Source organism: Pelophylax lessonae, assembly GCF_965119305.1.
Source record: "Pelophylax lessonae genome assembly, chromosome: 4".
In the NCBI taxonomy this organism is placed as follows: Eukaryota; Metazoa; Chordata; class Amphibia; order Anura; family Ranidae; genus Pelophylax; species Pelophylax lessonae.
Genome location: NC_138771.1, coordinates 507,851,900 through 507,874,388, shown reverse-complemented (window position 1 = coordinate 507,874,388; position 22,489 = coordinate 507,851,900). Strand labels below are relative to the sequence as shown.

Here is a 22,489-nt window from a genome sequence, read left to right as displayed (position 1 = left end):
ATGCAAGTCGCTCCAGGTCGCCCCGAAGTAGTACAGGACCCTTTTTCTAAGTCGGAGTGATTTGTGTCGCTCCTATTAGGATTTAGGATTCAGATATATTGGGCAGACTAGATGGGCCAAATGGTTCTTATCTGCCGACACATTCTATGTTTCTATTAGAACCGTTCCTGTACTGAACAATGGGAGGGCGACGGACCGCGACTTGTCAGGCTGACAAGTCGCGTTCCAAGTACGATCAGTGTGAATGGGCTCTCAGAGACAACTGTTTAAAAAAAAAAAAAAAAGCCATATTCAAAACAAGGAACAGCAAATAAATTACATACAAGTAACTTTTTCTATGCCAATTAAAAGTGTGTATACTTCAAAAGACATTATAGTTCACCTAGACTATATCAAATAACACTTGTGAATAATATTTGATACTTTCCTTTCTTATATTGTATCGTTCAATGTTTTTCTTATCTTTTTTGAGAAAAAGTTTTCTTCAAGGTTCATGAGATCAAAATATAACACAGATGGCATTGAAAAGAAAGTAATTTTTTTCTGATTATTTTTTTGTCTTTTGATTGTCTGAATCGGCATGGTATAATATTAGAACTCAGGTTTTCAATGAGGAGGGAGGGATATTTCCTATTCAGATATAAGAGAGACACCACTCCACCTGCTACTCTTCTGAACAGTCAGACAGAGACAGACAGAGATAGACAGACAGACAGAGACAGCCAGACAGTCAAACAGAGAAGACATGGACCTTTGCTCAGAATCTGTCGTAATCCTTAACAATGGACATAACATGCCAGTGATTGGATTTGGCACCTATGCCCCACAAAAGGTAAGTAAATTATGATTACTTTGCTTTATTTGATCAGAATAACTTGGAGACAATTCTTGATCAGCAGTCATAATAAGGGTTCTGCAAGAAGGTGAATTCACAGCTTTAGAAAGATCAAAAGCTCTCAGATACAAAAAAAGATGAAAAAAGGTGAAACAGATATTTTATTAAAAATAAACCATTGTTTTATCAAGCTATATGTCATTCAGTTGGGGTTTATATTTTTAACTGGCACCTCATCAAGATCCAACTTTCCAGAAGCAAAATAACAAGGTTAATGATGCCAATTCTGAGTCCTATTGGTCTGTTACACATATATGACTAGAGACATGGGGGCTCCACAAACTGTTGTTTTACACTGCTAGAGTTGGAAGGAACTTGGTTTTTCTGAAATCACACTGCTTAGGGCCAGTATAGATGGGCTTTTGTTCATGTCAGACAGGTATTGAATTCCCATATGAGTGTATGAAAGTGTAAAACCTACTTGAAGGTGGTCAAATGCAATTTAGAATGAGTTCTACTTCAGGTAAAATGCACCTGTCAAGGAATACTGAATGATCTCAGAAATATCTCAAATGAATGTTAAACGAATGTCATCAATACAGGTCAATTTAGATATAAATTGTGCATAGCAGAGTTACCCTTTAAATTATAATTTTTTTTTATTGAGATAAGATGGCAACTTATTGCTTATTGCTCACAATAGAAAAATGTTATGCCTTTTTGTTCAGTTTCCTAAGAACCAGGCAAAGGAAGCCACCAAGGTTGCCATTGAGTTTGGGTATCGCCATATCGATGGCGCCTATATTTATGGAAATGAAGTGTTAGTTGGTCAGGCAATCTGGGAAAAGATTGCAGATGGGACCATAAGGAGAGAAGACGTGTTCTATACTGGGAAGGTGAGCAGAAAACATACATAGGATATGTTTATGTGGTGAGTGCTGTTCATGCTTGAGTATTACTGTGATGCAATGGGAACAGTGTTAATGCCATTGTGTGATGGGATGATTGTGTATTCTCTTTCTCTGAGAATGATCAACAGTAGGGATGAGTTGAATGTGCCTGGCTTTGGTCTGAGACAGGTTTGGCAAACTATACTAAAGTTTGAATGCCAATGCCAAACCCCCTTGCAGTCAATGTAAGGGGAATGTTAAAATCAGTATTGGTCTGTTTCTGGGAAATGGATTGTCAAACAAAGGTTATACTGGTTGGGCAGTGCCCTGCGGGATATGTACCACAGCAAAAAAAAGTTTGAAAATAGTCTTTGGTGGGTAGCAGTGATTTTTATAATGATTTAAGGGCTTCCAGACCACCTGCAGTACATTTACCTGTAGGTCATCCAGCCTGTTCTGGGTTTAGGGCTCCCTGCGTGCCGGTCCTATGACTATTTTGTCCAGTGGACACCGCTGATTACAATTACTGATAAACGGTTACCAGGTATCATGTGATTGGTATGATTGGTCATAGTCATCCCATGATAGCAATGTAAACAAACTGTCATAAATTGATTTCCATTCATGAATAGCTTGTCTACAGTTGTGATCTGTGATTGGCCCACAACAATAACATGAAACCTGGCTACCTGTACCATGTAATTAGCCGTAGCCAATCAGAGATCAAAACCTTAAGCAAGTTTTCATGAGTGTTAACCAATTCACGACTGTTAAAACTATTGCTTATACACACAGTGATCATCACTGCATAGGAAATAACAGTGGATAAAGAAATCCCTGATAACTCTCCCAGAAAAGTACAGTGTCACTATGGTGACACTGAACTACTCTGATGACAGGATATACAAAACAATAGTAAAGAAAATGTAAAAAAAAATGTGAAAAATCTTTTTTTTTTTTTTTATTCAATTCCTTATTTTCCAAAAAAATGTGACACAAAAATTACAAAATCCCACCATGCCTCTTACTAAATACCTCTGGTCATTTGGGGGGTATTTCTACTGTCCTAAGCTGCTTTTCCCTGCGCTACGGAGCCTAAAAAACCCTTAATTGCAGCTGCTCCTCACCATGTGATCACTAACAAAACAGCTTAAAACACAGCGCAAAAAAGGTAATACAGATTCTTATAACTCTACATAAATGTGAATGCAAAAAACGTATTCAAATTAGTGTCAACGAAATGTCAAAAATCAAAAAAAAAACTTGCACCAAAAAATGCTATATGTTGAACATTAGGGTTGAGCGGACACCTAGATGTCCGTGTTCGACGGGTTCGGCCGAACTTTAAAAAAAAGTCCGGGTCCGTGTCCCCGGACTTTTACCGAACTTTTCCCGGACACCGAACCCCATTGAAGTCAATGGGGACCCGAACTTTAAGGCACTAAAATGGCTCTAAAACACCAAAGGAAAGGGCTAGAGTGCTGCAAATGGCAGCAAAACGTAATTAAGAGCATGGCAAGTGCTCTGCAAACAAATGTGGATAGGGAAATAACTTAAAACAACAAAAAAAAACAGAAAAATAAAACAATGTTCTTCTTCATCTCTGAAGGACGAGGCCCATATGGAGTAGGAGGGAGGTTGAGGTGGTGGTGGATGTGGCGGTGACATAGGCGTGCGCACAGGGTGTGCTGGGTGTGCCTGGGCACACCCTAATCACCTAGGGCACATAGCATTGCCAGTGAGGAGATGGGAAAGATCTCCCTGGGACCTGCTCTGCTCTATTTCTCCTTGCCTACAGGTACATGGCCCCGATACATTACTCTCCCTGCTGGCAAACACATGCATGTGTATTTCAACTTTGGGGTGCACACCTTAATGCAATAGGCTGCGCACACCTATGGGCGGTGTAGGTGGAAGCGGCGGTGGAGGAGGACCAGGGCCGGATTAACAGCATCATGGGCTTGGTGCTGAGGATTTTGAAGGGCCTTAAGGGCCGTGCCTTGCCATGCACCCAGAGGAGGAAGGGTGCAGCCATGCATGCCTAATTCAACATGGGATGCTGTCTCTGAAGCCCATAAACACATCCATGCATCGCCAACTGTCCCTCCTTGTCCGGCCTTCACGCTGTGTGGGGAGGTTCTGAGGGTGCTGCCTGGGGAAGCGAGCATAGAAGCCAGACTTCTGTGTTTACAAGTGACAGAAGAGCGGTAACAGTGAATATGGCCAACCCGGGGCCTATATAAAAGGTAGGGGCCTGGAGCTGCAGCTCCAATAGCCCCTACATTAATCTGGCCCTGAGGAGGAGGACGAGGTAGCCAACACTGCTTCTTTTCAAAAATTTTAAATGAGGGTACACCCCAAAAGAGTGAGAAAGAGCAAAAATGGAACAATGGGTGGGTAAGGTCGGTATCCATTGCTATTCTGCATAAGGTACGGAAAAGTCCCGTGGGATCCATGCCTGGTTCATTTTAATGAACGTGAGCTTGTCCACATTGTCTCTGGACAGGCGGCTGCGCTTGTCTGTTATAACGCCCCCAGCCGTGCTAAATACCCGTTCAGATAATACACTGGCTGCAGGGCACGCCAGCACCTCCAAGGCGTAAAGGGCAAGCTCAGGCCATGTGCCCAATTTGGAGACCCAGAAGTTGAAGGGGGCAGACCCGTCATTCACTACATGTAGGCGTGTGCACACATACTGCTCCACCATGTTGGTAAAATGCTGCCTCCTGCTAAGACGTTCCATCTGAGCTGCTGGTGCTGCTGTTTGTTGTGGCGTGCTGACAAAGCTTTTCCACATTTCGGCCATGCTAACCCTGCCTTCTGAGGTGCTGGCGGTGCCCTGGTTGCGTTGGCGACCTCCTCCTCCTCCTCCTCTGCCTTGTGCTTCCACTGTGGCCCCGCTGTCAGATGGGAATGCCAGCAGCATGGCGTCTACCAGCGTGCGCTTGTACTCGCGCATCTTGCGATCGCGCTCCAGTGAGTGAATTAAGGACGGTACGTTGTCCTTGTAACGGGGATCCAGCAGCGTGGCCACCCAGTAATCAGCACAAGTTAGAATGTGGGCAACTCGGCGGTCGTTGTGGAGACACTGCAGCATGTAATCGCTCATGTGTGCCAGGCTGCCCAGAGGCGACGAAAGGCTGTCCTCTGTGGGAGGTGTATCGTCCGTGTCCTCTGTATCCCCCCAGCCACGCACCAGTGATGGCCATGAGCTGGCCTGGGTGCCACCCTGCTGTGAACATGGTTCCATCTCCTCCTCCAGCTCCTCCTCCTCCTCATCCTCCTCATCCTCCAGAACTGTGCCCCTGCTGGACAATTGTGTCCCTGGCGTTTGTGTGTGCAGGAACCCACCCTCGGAGCCCCTTGCGAATGACTGCCCTGAAAGCCTTTGAAATGTTACCTCTTCATCCTCCTCCTCCTCCTCCTCATCCTGTGCCACATCCTCTTCCATCATCGCCCAAATTGTTTTTTCAAGGAGGCATAGAAGTGGGATAGTTAAGCTGAGAATGGCGTCATTGCCACTGGCCATGTTGGTGGAGTACCCAAAACAGCGCAACAAGGCACAATATATGCAAATGTCAAATATGCAAACTATGCCGCAATTTAATGTTTTTTACACCAAAAGGGTGTGTATTGAATAGCGGAATAGGATAAAAAACTGTGTATCTCACACGTACAAACACAGACTAGGCCCGATTAAATTTTTTCCTACCCTAAAGGGAGGATGAGGAAGAGGAGTATGGAACATGCAGCACCCTCAAATCTTCAGAAGTATGAGATGAACCCCAAAAACTTGGAAAGGTGGATCTCTCTCACACGTACCAACACAGACTATCCCCCAATTTAACTGATCCCCAAAGGTTTTTGATTAAATAGCGGAATAGAAAATATGATCCAAAAAAAGTGTATGTATATCACACGTACACAACCACACTAGGCCCCAATTACTATTGTTTGTACCCCTAAAAGGCTAGATGAGGAGTAGGGGGGGTATGGAACAGGCAGCACCCTCAAACCTTCAGAAGTATGAGATGAACCCCAACAACTTGGAAAGGTGGATCTCTCTCACACGTACCAACACAGACTATCCCCCAATTTAACTGATCCCCAAAGGTTTTTGATTAAATAGCGGAATAGAAAATATGATCCAAAAAAAGTGTATGTATATCACACGTACACAACCACACTAGGCCCCAATTACTATTGTTTGTACCCCTAAAAGGCTAGATGAGGAGTAGGGGGGGTATGGAACAGGCAGCACCCTCAAACCTTCAGAAGTATGAGATGAACCCCAACAACTTGGAAAGGTGGATCTCTCTCACACGTACCAACACAGACTATCCCCCAATTTAACTGATCCCCAAAGGTTTTTGATTAAATAGCGGAATAGAAAATATGATCCAAAAAAAGTGTATGTATATCACACGTACACAACCACACTGGGCCCCAATTACTATTGTTTGTACCCCTAAAAGGCTAGATGAGGAGTAGGGGGAGTATGGAACAGGCAGCACCCTCAAACCTTCAGAAGTATGAGATGAACCCCAACAACTTGGAAAGGTGGATCTCTCTCACACGTACCAACACAGACTATCCCCCAATTTAACTGATCCCCAAAGGTTTTTGATTAAATAGCGGAATAGAAAATATGATCCAAAAAAAGTGTATGTATATCACACGTACACAACCACACTAGGCCCCAATTACTATTGTTTGTACCCCTAAAAGGCTAGATGAGGAGTAGGGGGGGTATGGAACAGGCAGCACCCTCAAACCTTCAGAAGTATGAGATGAACCCCAACAACTTGGAAAGGTGGATCTCTCTCACACGTACCAACACAGACTATCCCCCAATTTAACTGATCCCCAAAGGTTTTTGATTAAATAGCGGAATAGAAAATATGATCCAAAAAAAGTGTATGTATATCACACGTACACAACCACACTAGGCCCCAATTACTATTGTTTGTACCCCTAAAAGGCTAGATGAGGAGTAGGGGGAGTATGGAACAGGCAGCACCCTCAAACCTTCAGAAGTATGAGATGAACCCCAACAACTTGGAAAGGTGGATCTCTCTCACACGTACCAACACAGACTATCCCCCAATTTAACTGATCCCCAAAGGTTTTTGATTAAATAGCGGAATAGAAAATATGATCCAAAAAAAGTGTATGTATATCACACGTACACAACCACACTAGGCCCCAATTACTATTGTTTGTACCCCTAAAAGGCTAGGAGTAGGGGGAGTATGGAACAGGCAGCACCCTCAAACCTTCAGAAGTATGAGATGAACCCCAACAACTTGGAAAGGTGGATCTCTCTCACACGTACCAACACAGACTATCCCCCAATTTAACTGATCCCCAAAGGTTTTTGATTAAATAGCGGAATAGAAAATATGATCCAAAAAAAGTGTATGTATATCACACGTACACAACCACACTAGGCCCCAATTACTATTGTTTGTACCCCTAAAAGGCTAGATGAGGAGTAGGGGGGGTATGGAACAGGCAGCACCCTCAAACCTTCAGAAGTATGAGATGAACCCCAACAACTTGGAAAGGTGGATCTCTCTCACACGTACCAACACAGACTATCCCCCAATTTAACTGATCCCCAAAGGTTTTTGATTAAATAGCGGAATAGAAAATATGATCCAAAAAAAGTGTATGTATATCACACGTACACAACCACACTAGGCCCCAATTACTATTGTTTGTACCCCTAAAAGGCTAGGAGTAGGGGGAGTATGGAACAGGCAGCACCCTCAAACCTTCAGAAGTATGAGATGAACCCCAACAACTTGGAAAGGTGGATCTCTCTCACACGTACCAACACAGACTATCCCCCAATTTAACTGATCCCCAAAGGTTTTTGATTAAATAGCGGAATAGAAAATATGATCCAAAAAAAGTGTATGTATATCACACGTACACAACCACACTAGGCCCCAATTACTATTGTTTGTACCCCTAAAAGGCTAGATGAGGAGTAGGGGGAGTATGGAACAGGCAGCACCCTCAAACCTTCAGAAGTATGAGATGAACCCCAACAACTTGGAAAGGTGGATCTCTCTCACACGTACCAACACAGACTATCCCCCAATTTAACTGATCCCCAAAGGTTTTTGATTAAATAGCGGAATAGAAAATATGATCCAAAAAAAGTGTATGTATATCACACGTACACAACCACACTAGGCCCCAATTACTATTGTTTGTACCCCTAAAAGGCTAGATGAGGAGTAGGGGGGGTATGGAACAGGCAGCACCCTCAAACCTTCAGAAGTATGAGATGAACCCCAACAACTTGGAAAGGTGGATCTCTCTCACACGTACCAACACAGACTATCCCCCAATTTAACTGATCCCCAAAGGTTTTTGATTAAATAGCGGAATAGAAAATATGATCCAAAAAAAGTGTATGTATATCACACGTACACAACCACACTGGGCCCCAATTACTATTGTTTGTACCCCTAAAAGGCTAGATGAGGAGTAGGGGGAGTATGGAACAGGCAGCACCCTCAAACCTTCAGAAGTATGAGATGAACCCCAACAACTTGGAAAGGTGGATCTCTCTCACACGTACCAACACAGACTATCCCCCAATTTAACTGATCCCCAAAGGTTTTTGATTAAATAGCGGAATAGAAAATATGATCCAAAAAAAGTGTATGTATATCACACGTACACAACCACACTAGGCCCCAATTACTATTGTTTGTACCCCTAAAAGGCTAGGAGTAGGGGGAGTATGGAACAGGCAGCACCCTCAAACCTTCAGAAGTATGAGATGAACCCCAACAACTTGGAAAGGTGGATCTCTCTCACACGTACCAACACAGACTATCCCCCAATTTAACTGATCCCCAAAGGTTTTTGATTAAATAGCGGAATAGAAAATATGATCCAAAAAAAGTGTATGTATATCACACGTACACAACCACACTAGGCCCCAATTACTATTGTTTGTACCCCTAAAAGGCTAGATGAGGAGTAGGGGGGGTATGGAACAGGCAGCACCCTCAAACCTTCAGAAGTATGAGATGAACCCCAACAACTTGGAAAGGTGGATCTCTCTCACACGTACCAACACAGACTATCCCCCAATTTAACTGATCCCCAAAGGTTTTTGATTAAATAGCGGAATAGAAAATATGATCCAAAAAAAGTGTATGTATATCACACGTACACAACCACACTAGGCCCCAATTACTATTGTTTGTACCCCTAAAAGGCTAGGAGTAGGGGGAGTATGGAACAGGCAGCACCCTCAAACCTTCAGAAGTATGAGATGAACCCCAACAACTTGGAAAGGTGGATCTCTCTCACACGTACCAACACAGACTATCCCCCAATTTAACTGATCCCCAAAGGTTTTTGATTAAATAGCGGAATAGAAAATATGATCCAAAAAAAGTGTATGTATATCACACGTACACAACCACACTAGGCCCCAATTACTATTGTTTGTACCCCTAAAAGGCTAGATGAGGAGTAGGGGGAGTATGGAACAGGCAGCACCCTCAAATCTTCAGAAGTATGAGATTGTGTTCACTGTACCCCACAAAGATTGAGTTCACTGCACCCCACAATGATTGTGTTCACTGCACCCCACAAAGATTGTGTTCACTGCACCTCACAAAGATTGTGTTCACTGTACCCCCCAAAGATTGTGTTCACTGCACCCCACAAAGATTCTGTTCACTGTACCCCACAAAGATTGTGTTCACTGCACCCTAAAAGGATGTTGTTCACTGCACCCCACAAAGATTGTGTTCACTGCACCCTAAAAGGATGTTGTTCACTGCACCCCAAAAAGATTGTGTTCACTGTACCCCCCCAAAGATTGTGTTCACTGCACCCCACAAAGATTGTGTTCACTGCACCCCAAAAAGATTGTGTTCACTGTACCCCCCAAAGATTGTGTTCACTGCACCCCAAAAAGATTGTGTTCACTGTACCCCCCAAAGATTGTGTTCACTGCACCCCACAAAGATTCTGTTCACTGTACCCCACAAAGATTGTGTTCACTGCACCCCAAAAAGATTGTGTTCACTGTACCCCCCCAAAGATTGTGTTCACTGCACCCCACAAAGATTCTGTTCACTGCACCCCACAAAGGATTTTGTTCACTGCACCCCAAAAAGATTGTGTTCACTGCACCCCAAAAAGGATTTTGATCACTGCACCCCAAAAAGGATGTTGTTCACTGCACCCCAAAAATGATTTTGTTCACTCCACCCCAAAAAGATTGTGTTCACTGCACCCCACAAAGATTGTGTTCACTGCACCCCAAAAAGATTGTGTTCACTGTACCCCCCAAAGATTGTGTTCACTGCACCCCACAAAGATTCTGTTCACTGTACCCCACAAAGATTGTGTTCACTGCACCCCAAAAAGATTGTGTTCACTGCACCCCAAAAAGGATGTTGTTCACTGCACCCCAAAAAGGATGTTGTTCACTCCACCCCAAAAAGATTGTGTTCACTGCACCCCACAAAGATTGTGTTCACTGCACCCCAAAAAGATTGTGTTCACTGCACCCCAAAAATGATTTTGTTCACTGCACCCCAAAAAGGATTTTGTTCACTGCACCCCAAAAAGGATGTTGTTCACTCCACCCCAAAAAGATTGTGTTCACTGCACCCCAAAAAGATTGTGTTCACTGCACCCCACAAAGGATTTTGTTCACTGCACCCCAAAAAGATTGTGTTCACTGCACCCCAAAAAGGATGTTGTTCACTGCACCCCAAAAAGGATTTTGTTCACTGCACCCCAAAAAGATTGTGTTCACTGCACCCCACAAAGGATTTTGTTCACTGCACCCCACAAAGATTGTGTTCACTGCACACCAAAAAGGATTGTGTTCACTGCACCCCAAAAAGATTTTGTTCACTGCACCCCAAAAAGATTGTGTTCACTGCAGCCCAAAAAGATTGTGTTCACTGCAGCCCAAAAAGATTGTGTTCACTGCAGCTCACACACAGAAAAATGGATGTGGATCACTGACACCTGCCTATCTCCAATCCCACACCACACAGCAATATCGATTGTAGTTTGTAGAACACAGTTTCCCTAAAATTCAGCAGACTCTGTCCCTAACAGGATTGAGAAGAGATCGTAGATCAGGATTGAGTGCAGATTCACCCCACCCCCCACACAGCAATATCGATTGTAGTTTGTAGAAGACACTGACCCTATAATTCAGCAGACTCTATCCCTAAAATGCCTACAACTCGCCCTGCCTAAACACTCCGACCTGTCCCTCAATTCTATCCGGACACAAATGGTTTTTTCCTGCCTATCTTTCCCTAATCAGCAGCCAGCACATTGATGTGTGCTCTGTCCCTTAGCTAAGCAGCAGAATGACGCTGCTGCGGCGGCTGCCTCGAACTTATAAAGACTTGGTCACATGCTTCAGACGGCCAATCACAGCTACTAAGACATTTGCAGGCATGGCTGGGATGGCTTAAGGCACACCAGTTAAACGATTGTTGATTGGCTGTTGAAAGCCCGCCATGAAAAGAGCGCCAAAGCATGCAAAACCCGGAAATAAAACGACCGAACACGGATTTTTACCCGAACATACAGTAAAGTGTCCGTGTCCGTGTTCGGGTAAAAAAAATCCAATTATTCGGTACGAACACGAATAATACAGTCCGTGTTCGCTCAACACTATTGAACATATAATCAGTGAACTGCTATAGTGCAACACGTGCTAATAAAAATGATTTCCAAATACAACAAATAAGTAATAAAATGCCCCAATCCAAAAAAAGTCCAGGTCAGCAAGTGTCCAGTGAGGAAATGTGCAGCACGCTCTGTGCTGTCTTCTTAATACAAAATAATGCCAATCCGTGGAATAACGTGCAATAGTTGAAGGTGCACTCCCAATGTATAATGCACTTACCAGACTATGTGGACCCCTTAGCAGTATTGCATGTGGGTCACTCAAGTTTGGGACCGGTAAGGTTAGGCACTTAGTATCCTGGTGAATGCTTTGCATCCTGGTTGGTACCCCGGCGGTAGATGGATTTTTAGGATGAATATGGGTATTCCCAGTGGACATGTATTCAAAGGCAATGGAAGAAAGAGATCTCCATAGCGTGATACCATTTTGAAATTTTATTATAAATGCAGAACAACACTTACAAATTTGTAGCTGCAAGATCGCTAGTAGTATAACTGAAATGCAGAGGCATCCAGAACACGTGTGGCAGCTTGGGGTTCACACTTCCCTGTTTGCGTTCCACCCGGTACCTGGAAGTGACTTTGTTGGTAATGCCATCAGCCGAAAATTGCGTTGACGCGTTTCACCCCTCCCAGTGGGCGTTTTCACAGACGTATTGAGGGATGATTTTATCAGTGTGCTGCCTTTCTTTCACCATCCAGTCACAGGCTGGTGAAAGAAAATGACAGCCTGGGGTCAGAGGAATTTGATAATTTGATAAAAAAAGTCTCAGTACTTTGGACTCATTATTTAATGATCAGCAGTGCCCCACAGCATGCCAAGAGCAATGGTGCTCCCACATGCACATGATTGGTCATGTGGCCTCATTTCACATTATTAAGCACTGGGTCTGCATCTTTAAAAAGTCTCCCTGCTCTGTAACTTACCTACAAAGCTTTGCAAGGGGTGGACGGGCACAGTAGGTTAATAAAGATGCTGAATTCAAGATACATTCTCAAAATGTCCTCCCGCCTACGAATCAGTGGGAACGCACTCTAAAAAGGGGGTCCATTATAAAATTTTAAGTTCTAGCCCTTCCTAACTCTACCCCAAAGAAAAAAATCATAGGAAAAAGGTTTTGTCTGAAGTACCAATTTAATCATGCTATTTTGTACACATCTTAAAGACAATTATGATTTCTATCCTAACAGCTCTGGAGTACATTTCATACCCCAGAACTTGTCCAGCCTGCTCTAGAGAGGTCACTAAAGCAACTGCAACTAGATTACATGGACCTGTTTATTATCCACATGCCTCTGGAGATGAAGGTAAGTGCTCATAAACTTCATGTGTTAGGGTACCATTCACCGATTGGATACACTAAATGCATTTAACATCCAATGTGAGCTAATTTCATGAAAAAAAAAAAAAGATTAAGGCCCCTTGCACACTGCAGCTTAAAAATGCTCAGTACAGCTTTTTTTTTTTTTTATGAGCTAAAATAGAGCCCATTCATTCTAATGTGCCTATGCACACAGGCGCATAAATGAGCGCCGCGTATTCTTCAGTAAGAACAAAATAGAAAAATCTGCATTTTTGGACAGTAATTTAAGCCTAATGCACGCATTTGCACGCAAATATGCACAAATACGCGCAAATGCGATCAAATGAACGCACACGATATAATACTGTTGATCTGAAAAAAAAATTTGCATTTTCAGAGGCATGAATTTACGCAAATTTGCGCGAACGCATATGCGCGAAAATGCGCAAAAATACTCGCAAATGCGCGCTTTTCAATAAGACAAAAATTATGGCTGAAAAAGGAGATGCTCAAACAGGAGTATCGTGTGCAAGAGGCCTAACTAACATGTTAAAGAATGCATGGTTTATGTTTGCAATGTTTGAAAAAAGCATGTTCAAAACTGTTTTTGCATAGAATTTTGTTCTATCTGCAATTGTTTTCAAAGATTATCACTATTTTCATATAAAAGGTATGTTTTGATAAATGTAACAATTACCTCAAGCTGTCAAAGTTACTGTAAGACCGCATTCACACTGATCCGACTTGGACCGCGACTTGTCAGCCTGACAAGTCGCGGTCCGTCACGCTCCCATTGTGTAGTACAGGACCGGTTCTAATAGGAGCGACACAAGTCGCTCCGACTTAGAAAAAGGGTCCTGTACTACTTCGGGGCAACCTGGAGCGACTTGCATAGACATTAATTTTATGAAGTCCGCGCAAGTCGTGCCGAAGTCGCAGGGCACGCGACTTCACAGGTCGCCCCCTAAGTCGGATCGCCGTAGTGTGAACCAACGCTTAATCTCTAAATGTTTAATGTGATTTTAGGTTTCAATGGTAATAAAAATATAATTTTTATACAACTACATCTGTTTGCATTTTTCTAGGAAAAGGAAAATGATTAAATATATTCAGCTCTGGCTCTAATGCCATTGGTGCTCTGGGTTTTTGTCTTTCTGCCTAAAGTAGTTCTTCATTTACTGTATTTGTCTGTGTTTTCTGCTCAGTATGTCCTTTGTAGCCAGGTGATGATCCTTTTCCTGTAGATGAAAATGGACAAATCATTTTCCACAATACTGATTTACGAGATACATGGGAGGTACATTTTAGATGACAATGTATATGTATGTAATACTGTGATAGACACAATGCCTAGAATGCTTCCCTTCTTTTCCACTTCTCCTTTCTTTCTTTTCCTCCCCTCATTTTCTTCTCCCGTTCCGATCTGCCCGCTCTTCTTCCCTCTCTTCTTCTCTATATTCCTCTCTTCCTCTACCCTTTTTTTGTATTTTGTTTTACAGGCAGTCCACTAGCCGAGTTACATACACTATATTGTCAAAAGTATTGGGACACCTGCCTTTACACCAGTGTTAATTTTGGCAGCAAATTTCGATTTCGTTTTAGTTATAGTCTTTTGACTAAAATGCCATTTTAGTTGTAGTCTTATTTTAGTCTTTTGACTGAAATGCGATTTTAGTTTTAGTCGTATTTTAGTCATCTGAATTGTTTTAGTTTTAGTCATATTTTAGTCGACTAAAATCTCCAGTACATTTTAGTCGACTAAAATCTCATACATTTTAGTCAACTACAAATCAAATAGGTTTAGGTAAATTGTAATGCATTATTTAAACATTTCTCTAGCATTTCCAAACGAATTGTATACTGAGTCCTGGAATAAAAATCAAATAATTTGTTATTAAAAGGTTTGGACATGTACTACAGACACAGATTTAGCCATTGTGATACATAACCATATAGCCAACTTATGAAACCATACGTTTCATAAACAAACAGAAATATTGCTTTTTGACAAACCGAAGTGCAACTTTAAAATAAAAAAAAAAACTGTAAACTCCATTGGCTGTAATGTCATTGCACATTTTACCTGAATATATTACCAAATAACAAATACAAGTCGCACTAAGTGATAAAGCAAGATATAAATGTGAATATAACCAATAATGAAATTAAAGTCCACAAAAATAAGTTCATAAATCCTTAAAGCGGAGTTCCACCCAAAAGTGGAACTTCCGCTTTAGGTGGTCCTACCCCCCTGACATGCCACATTTGGCATGTCATTTTTTTGGGGGGGGAGCGGGTACCTAGTTTTGACAGGTACCCGCTCCCACTTCCGCTCGGAGCGCCGCGGCGCCCTGAGCGGAAGTTCTCCTCTCCCCCTCCCTCCCTGCAATCTTCTGGGACATGTCAGAGGTCCCAGAAGATTGCCGGCCAATCACGGCGCGCAGCGCGACTCGCGCATGCGCAGTGGGTACCCGGCTGTGAAGCCGCAAACTGTCACAGCCGGGTGCCCACAGCAGTGATGCCGGCGCCGAGAGAGAGGATCGAGGCTTCGGGCGGCCGCATCGCTGGACCGTTGGACAGGTGAGTCAAATGGCTGGAACTCCGCTTTAAGTGCAAAGTAAATCAATCAAGTGATTAGGTGCAGGAATCCACATCTGATGAATGTTCTGCTTACCAGAAATAGATGAATAAATGGCATAAGTATTAATCTCCACTGCATATGATGAATAAATGAAGAATCAGGATGTCGCAGAGAAATCCAATATATACAATGTGATGATGGCGTCAAAATCACTCAGATGGAAGTGTTTCAATCATATTGGATAATGAACATGGAATGATAAATAAGACGCCATAACATAAAACCCCAAAAATTTATGGGAAGCTAGTACACTCCAAAATGGTGTGGGATAAGAAAATATGTAATGAGACCTCCCCACCAAGTGAAAAATGAAAAAAAGTAAAAAATAATAAAGAAAAATGAAAAAATAAAAAATGATCAGCACGGTGTTGTGTGTAGATCTAAATAAATACTCCTTACCAGATATAGGAAGGAGTGTGCATAAAGCAGCCTCCAGCAGGTAAGGAAGGTGAAGGACAAAAAGTAAGAAACCTCATCCGGTGAGAAAAGAGAAAGAAGGGACACTCACCCCCACTTTTAGCCACACCCGATAAATTAACCCCTTACCAGATACTAGTAAGGAAATCGCATGAACTCCAAATCAATAACCAGTTGATAGGTGAATCAAAGGAACCCAGCGGTCACAGGGAGTCACTCCTAACAGATATGGCACATACGGACCAATGAACTTTTGTTGGGAAGAAAAAGTTGTTCCTTTCCCTAGACTGAATGCATATTTTTTATTTTTTATTTATTGTTTTTTACGTTTTTTTTCATTTTTCACTTGGTGGGGAGGTCTCATTATATATTTTCTTATCCCACACCATTTTGGAGTTTACTAGCTTCCCATAATTTTTTGGGGTTTTATGTTATGGCGTCTTTTTTATCATTCCATGTTCATCATCCAATATGATTGAAACACTTCCATCTGAGTGATTTTGACGCCATCATCACATTGTATATATTGGATTTCTCTGCGACATCCTGATTCTTCATTTATTCATCATATGCGGTGGAGATTAATATTTATGCCATTTATTCATCTATTTCTGGTAAGCAGAACATTCATCAGATGTGGATTCCTGCACCTAATCACTTGATTTATTTACTTTGCACTTAAGGATTTATGAACTTATTTTTGTGGACTTTGGTTATATTCATATTTATATCTTGCTTCATCACTTAGCGCGATTTGTATTTGTTATTTGTTTTTGGGGTGTTGTCACACTTGAAGTTGCAGCTATTTATTTATTGATACACATTAGCGTGGTTACACTATCCTTTTTTTTTTTTTTAATATATTACCAACATTAAATATTAGCGAAAAATATAAGAAAAGCCTTTTTCTTAATTTTTTTAGTTTTCAGCAGCTTAGTAGATGCCCCTTACTTATACTTATGCGGTTGTGCAATACATGTTTAAACTTTAATGTGCTATTATTACAGGCTCTGGATGGAATTGCGTTGCCGATTTAGAAATCGCCAGCAGAGTAGGGTTAATTTTGATGATGTAAATTTTTAATTTAGTTTTAGTTTTAGTCTTATGACTAAAATGCCATTTTAGTTTTAGTCGAATCTAGTCTTATGACTAAAATGCCATTTTAGTTTTAGTCGTATTTTAGTCATCTGAATTGTTTTAGTTTTAGTCGTATTTTAGTCGACTAAAATTGTGTTAATTTAGTCAACAAAAACATTTTATTCGACTAAATTAACACTGCTTTACATGCACATGAACTTTAATGGCATCCAGTCTTAATCCATAGGGCTCAATATTGAGTTGGCCACCCTTTGCAGCTAAAACAGTTTCAACTCTTTTGGGAAGGCTGTCCACAAGGTTTAGCAGTGTATCTATGGGAATGTTTAACCACTTTAAGACCGGAAGGATAATAGAGCTTTCTTTTGGTGGTATTTGATCATCACAAATTTTCAAAATCCAGTTGTCACAGTGCCAGAAAGAGGTGAAATCTTTCCTGTGCTATTCAAAAAATGTAAAACAAAATTTTTTGGCAAGAGTTACACAGAAAAATGCACCTGTGCCATCTTTATTATTATTTTTAACGTAAACTATTTCTAAAGCTCCAACAGTTTGCAAAGCGCATTACAATATAAAGGGAGACAATACAGCAACAATACACTGTAATGCAAGAGGATTAGGAGGGCCCTGCTCCTGCAAGTTTACAATCTAATAGGGAGGGGCTGGGTAACAAAAGGTAGTAACTGTGAGGGATGAATTGATAAGGGAAGTAAAAGATTCAGTTGTTAGCTGAAGGCAGGATATGCCTTTTCTGAAGAGATGGGTCACTCAGGGATCGCCTAAAAGTGGACAGAGTAAGAGATAACCAGACAGATTGAGGTAGTGAGTTCCAGAGGATGAGAGAGGCTCTGGAGAAGTCCTGTAGAGAAGCATGGAAGGAGGCGACAAGGGAGCTAGAGACCAGGTCTAGGGAGGAGCGGGGAGGACGGTTTGGGTGATATTTGGAGACAAAATTGGTAATGTAGCTCGGGGCAGAGTTGTAAAGGGCTTTGTACGTTATTGTTTTAAATTTTATTCACTGGGCAATGGGATGCCAGTGAAGGGATTGGCAGAGAGGGGTGGAGGACACTGATTTCAGACCAGGCCTAAAACTGTATGAAAACTTTACTGCAACTTTTATTGGCAGAACAGACAACAGGCATAACGTAGTCAAGACACTAAACTGGTGGTGACTCCCCAGGCATACCTTTTGTAGGTGCTAGTCCCTAACTGGTGATCTTCAATGACAGGTAGTTTCCACCAGAACACTCGCATCTTGTGCTTATTCTTGGGCTCCCAGGTTCCATGTACTGGTGTGTTCCCCCCATTCTCAAGCTCCTGCAGCCTCCCCAAAGGCCCACTTAACCGGACCTACCCCCTATTTATGTATCACACAGAGTAGAAGGCCAGCCCAAGACAAAAAGCCTGAGTTACTGAGGTACTGAAAGGTAACCTTTCCCCAGCCTGGGTGAGCCAACAACCTTACTAGTGCAGTACATTGTAGGAAACCTGCCTACATTATCCATTCATCTACCCACCCCATTTCTCTCCTTTTCTGTCCTGTCATTTCCCCTTGTCTCCTTTCCTTTCCTAGATCCTTTCCTTTCTTTACTTTTCTTTTCCTCTGCTCTCCCCTCCAGTTCTCTCCTTACCTTCCCTCCCCTAAACTTTTTCCTTTCCTCTGCTCTGTTCCTGTCCTTCCTTTCTGCTATGCCACCACTCCTTTCATTTTATATTTTCTAGGCTATGGAGAAATGTGTGGATGCAGGTCTAGTGAAGTCTATCGGAGTCTCCAATTTTAACCGAAGACAGCTTGAACTGATTCTTAACAAAGCAGGACTCAAGTACAAGCCAGTGTGTAACCAGGTATCATAGATATCTATCTGTCTTAAATTCCAACTGAATATTTCTTTTAAATTAGCTAAATATATTCAAAGTGCATCAAAACAAAAAGGTATGCAAAGTTATACAGTTCATTTTCTTTATAAAGTAGCCACAGCCTGAGTAGAAAAGCCCTATCCCCTGCCAGCATGTTGCAGAGAAGGACCCTTGCTCTCTTTGAAGTGGCCTTTCTGCAAAAGTCTGAGATGCCCCTGCTGAGTCAGAGCTAGAGCTCTCCAATCAGCAAAGCTGGAACCATTGACTTACTTTTAAGAGTATGTAAACCGAAAATACAACTTTAGTAATTATAAACCATCACCTTGCAAAACAACCCATTCTGTTTAAAATAGAAAAGAAATGGAAACATTTTTGTATAGATATAAAAATACATTATAAATACCCTTTTCCCTTTTTTCATTAGTGATCACATTCCCTCTGTTCTCAGCTGCATAAGAGCTGGGGGAGGAGAAGCAGCAGCATACTGTGCTTGCCAGTGAATGGCTGTGCAGTGTGGGTGTGTCAGGACAAGTCTGCTGATTAGAGGAGAGCACACTGAGTTCTCAGCATAGCTAGAGAACTGATCACGGTGTGTTCTCCTGCTTAGTGTGGTTACTTTATAAGAGGAAAGCAGAGGGACTGGTAGGAACATCAGAGATTTCCCATAAAGAAGCAATATAAAGAGAACAGGATACTTTCTTATACAAGTACATGTTACAGCAGGCTCATAACAGGAATTCCATAACAGGAATATGAAGTTTTGGGGTAACAAACGCTTTAAGTCAGTTCCAAAGTATGTGCTAACCTTTATAATTCATTATTTTATACATTTTGTGCAGGGCACTGAATGTCTGGTGATCTTGACCAGCCTCCTTTAAAGAGGAAGTAAAGTTTCCTCTGTAACCTGTACCTATAGGTAAGCAGCAGCCTATGATAAGGCTTACCTATAGGTACTGTAAATATCTCCTAAACTTGCACTGTTTACAAGATATTTGCAGTTAAGCCAGCCTGTGACATCACTGGCGCATTCGCTCTGAAGGAACGGCAGCCCAGGCCATTCCTTCTGAGCCCTGTGCCATGAACGGTGACTCCCGCACGCAAGAGTCATCGTGGCACTGGCCAATCGGATGGCCGGAGGACGCGAATCCGGAAGGAAGACGGGGGAACATGTCGGCCATCTCAGCGTTGAGCAGGCGCCGCTGTGGGGGGCTGCGTTCTAAGGTAAGTATTTCATAATGAGCTAGTATGTGATGCTACTAGCTCATTATGCCTTTGTCTTTCACATTTTTATTTTTAAATTTTTTTTTGGAGGTTTACATCCTCTTTAGGCTGCCCTGCGTCTTGTTATTTACTGTCAATGCTAAACATGGGTTTAGAATGCGTGGTAGTGTTGACAGACACACACACACAACCTTCTTGAATAGTAATGGCAGGACGCCATAGAACAGCAAGGCGTGCCTGCAATCTAGTCATCTGACTGCTATTGTCCTGTCACCAGTTTAACAAAAATTGCAGGTAAAACCATAGAAAAATGGAGTATGTGAAATCCTTACTTGGAGTGTTTTCCTTCCCCTAAACAATTGTTATTTACTTACAATTTGCCTCTAAATTTGCTAGGGAAATACCACTCCTGAAAGTGTTTATTCCTAGCAGAGCCCCCCTGATTGCACATCTAAAGCTCAGCAAACACATTATAATCTGATTGTTCAATCTAATTTAGATCTACCAAGTACGTTGTGCAATAGCCTGTCTGGTTGGATTCAGATTGATTGGAAAGTTTAGGTATTTCCTCATATTACATAGCTTTATTAAACCCTTCACATAGGGCCGGCGCCACCTATAGGCGAGGTAGGCGCCAGCCTAGAGTGCACACCAGTCAGGGGCGCTGCCAGGGCTGAAACTAGAGGGCAGGCAGTCGCTCGCCCATTCTGCAAATGTGGGGGGGGGGGAGCCGCCTGCTGTCCGTTCTGCCACTGTGGGATAGGGCTCGCCGCCTGCTTACTCGCTGCTGGGGAGGCGGAGCACTGTCACTGTCCATTCTCTCCAAAGAGAAGTCGTGTAGCCTGTACGGAGGAGGAAACTGAAGGACAAAGTCAGCTGACTAGCTGACAACTAATAGCGGTAAGGGGGAGGAGCTCTGCATGGAGTCCCATGTTATCAGAGCCAGTATTGGAGGCACAGGAAGAGATGGATGAGGAATCCATCAGCTGACATAGTGAGTAATCACCAGGCCCTCCACCACATGTCTCATCCCTATCCCCCCTGCCATAGAGGTGATGGGGGGGGGGATAGGGATGAGACCTGTGGTGGGGGATGGCACTGCCACTGATCTCATTCCTATCCCCCCCTCCATGCCTGCTTCCACTCATCCCATCCCATCCCTGCTGCCGCTCATCCCATCCCATCCCTGCTGCCACTCATCCTATCCCATCCCTGCTGCCATTCATCCCATTCCATCCCTTCCCTGCTGCCACTCATCCCATCCCATCCCTGCTGCCACCCATCCCATCCCTGCTCCTGCTCATCCCACCACATCTCATCCCTGCTGCCACTCATCCCATCCCATCCCTGCTGCCACTAATCCCACCCATCCCATCCCTGCTGCCACTCATCCCATCCCATCCCTGTTGCCACTCATCTCATCCCATCCCATCCCTGCTGCCACTCATCCCATCCCATCCCTGCTGCCACTCATCCCATCACTGCTGCCACTCATCCCATCCCTGCTGCCACTCATCCCATCCCATCCTTGCTGCCGCCCATCCCATGCCTGCTGCCACCCATCCCATCCCTGCTGTCGCTCATCCCATCCCTGCTGCCACCCATCCCATCCCATGCCTGCTGCCGCTCATCCCATCCCTGCTGCCGCTCATCCCATCCTATCCCTGCTACCACTCATCCCATCCCTGCTGCCACCCATCCCATCTTCGCTGCCACTCATCCCATCCCATCTGCTGCCACCCATCCCATCCCTGCTGTCGCTCATCCCATCCCTGCTGCCACCCATCCCATCCCATGCCTGCTGCCGCTCATCCCATCCCTGCTGCTGCTCATCCCATCCAATCCCTGCTACCACTCATCCCATCCCATCCCTGCTGCCACCCATCCCATCTTCGCTGCCACTCATCCCATCCCATCTTCGCTGCCACCCATCCCATCCCATCCCTGCTGCCGCTCATCTCACCCCATCCCATCCCTGCTGCCACTCATCCCATCCCATCCCTGCTGCCACTCATCCCATCTCTGCTGCCACTGATCCCATCCCATCCCCGCTGCCACCCATCCCATCCCATCCCTGCTGCCGCTCATCTCACCCCATCCAGTCCCTGCTGCCACTCATCCCATCCCATCCCTGCTGCCACTCATCCCATCTCTGCTGCCACTGATCCCATCCCTGCTGCAACCCATCCCATCCCTGGTGCCACTCATCCCATCTCATCATGGCTGCCACTCATCCCATGCCATCCCATCATTGATGCCACTCATCCCACCATCCTTGCTGCTCATTACATCCCACCACCTCTACCACTTATCCCATCCCATCCCTGCTGCCACCCATCCCATCCCATCCCTGCTGCCACTCATCCTATCCCATCCCTGCTGCCATTCATCCGATTCCATCCCATCCCTGCTGCCACTCATCCCATCCCATCCCTGCTGCCACCCATCCCATCCCTGCTGCTGCTCATCCCCCCCCTCCATGCCTGCTTCCACTCATCCCATCCCATCCCTGCTGCCGCTCATCCCATCC

The 22,489-nt window shown here is 43.7% G+C and overlaps 1 protein-coding gene across 2 annotated transcripts in view; it reads left to right on the top strand.

Annotated features, from left to right (window-relative positions):
• Positions 1-738: 738 nt before the first annotated feature.
• Positions 739-22,489, top strand: part of LOC309553538 (prostaglandin-E(2) 9-reductase-like) — a 46,132-nt gene continuing 24,381 nt past the window's right edge. For both annotated transcript variants that reach the window (XM_082254786.1, XM_082254785.1), the window contains exons 1-5: positions 739-832; positions 1,564-1,731; positions 12,616-12,732; positions 13,948-14,025; positions 18,604-18,726. In XM_082254786.1, the coding sequence (XP_082110912.1) occupies positions 746-832; positions 1,564-1,731; positions 12,616-12,732; positions 13,948-14,025; positions 18,604-18,726 (573 nt within the window). In that variant the 5' untranslated portion in view covers positions 739-745. The remainder of the gene's footprint in view (positions 833-1,563; positions 1,732-12,615; positions 12,733-13,947; positions 14,026-18,603; positions 18,727-22,489) is intronic.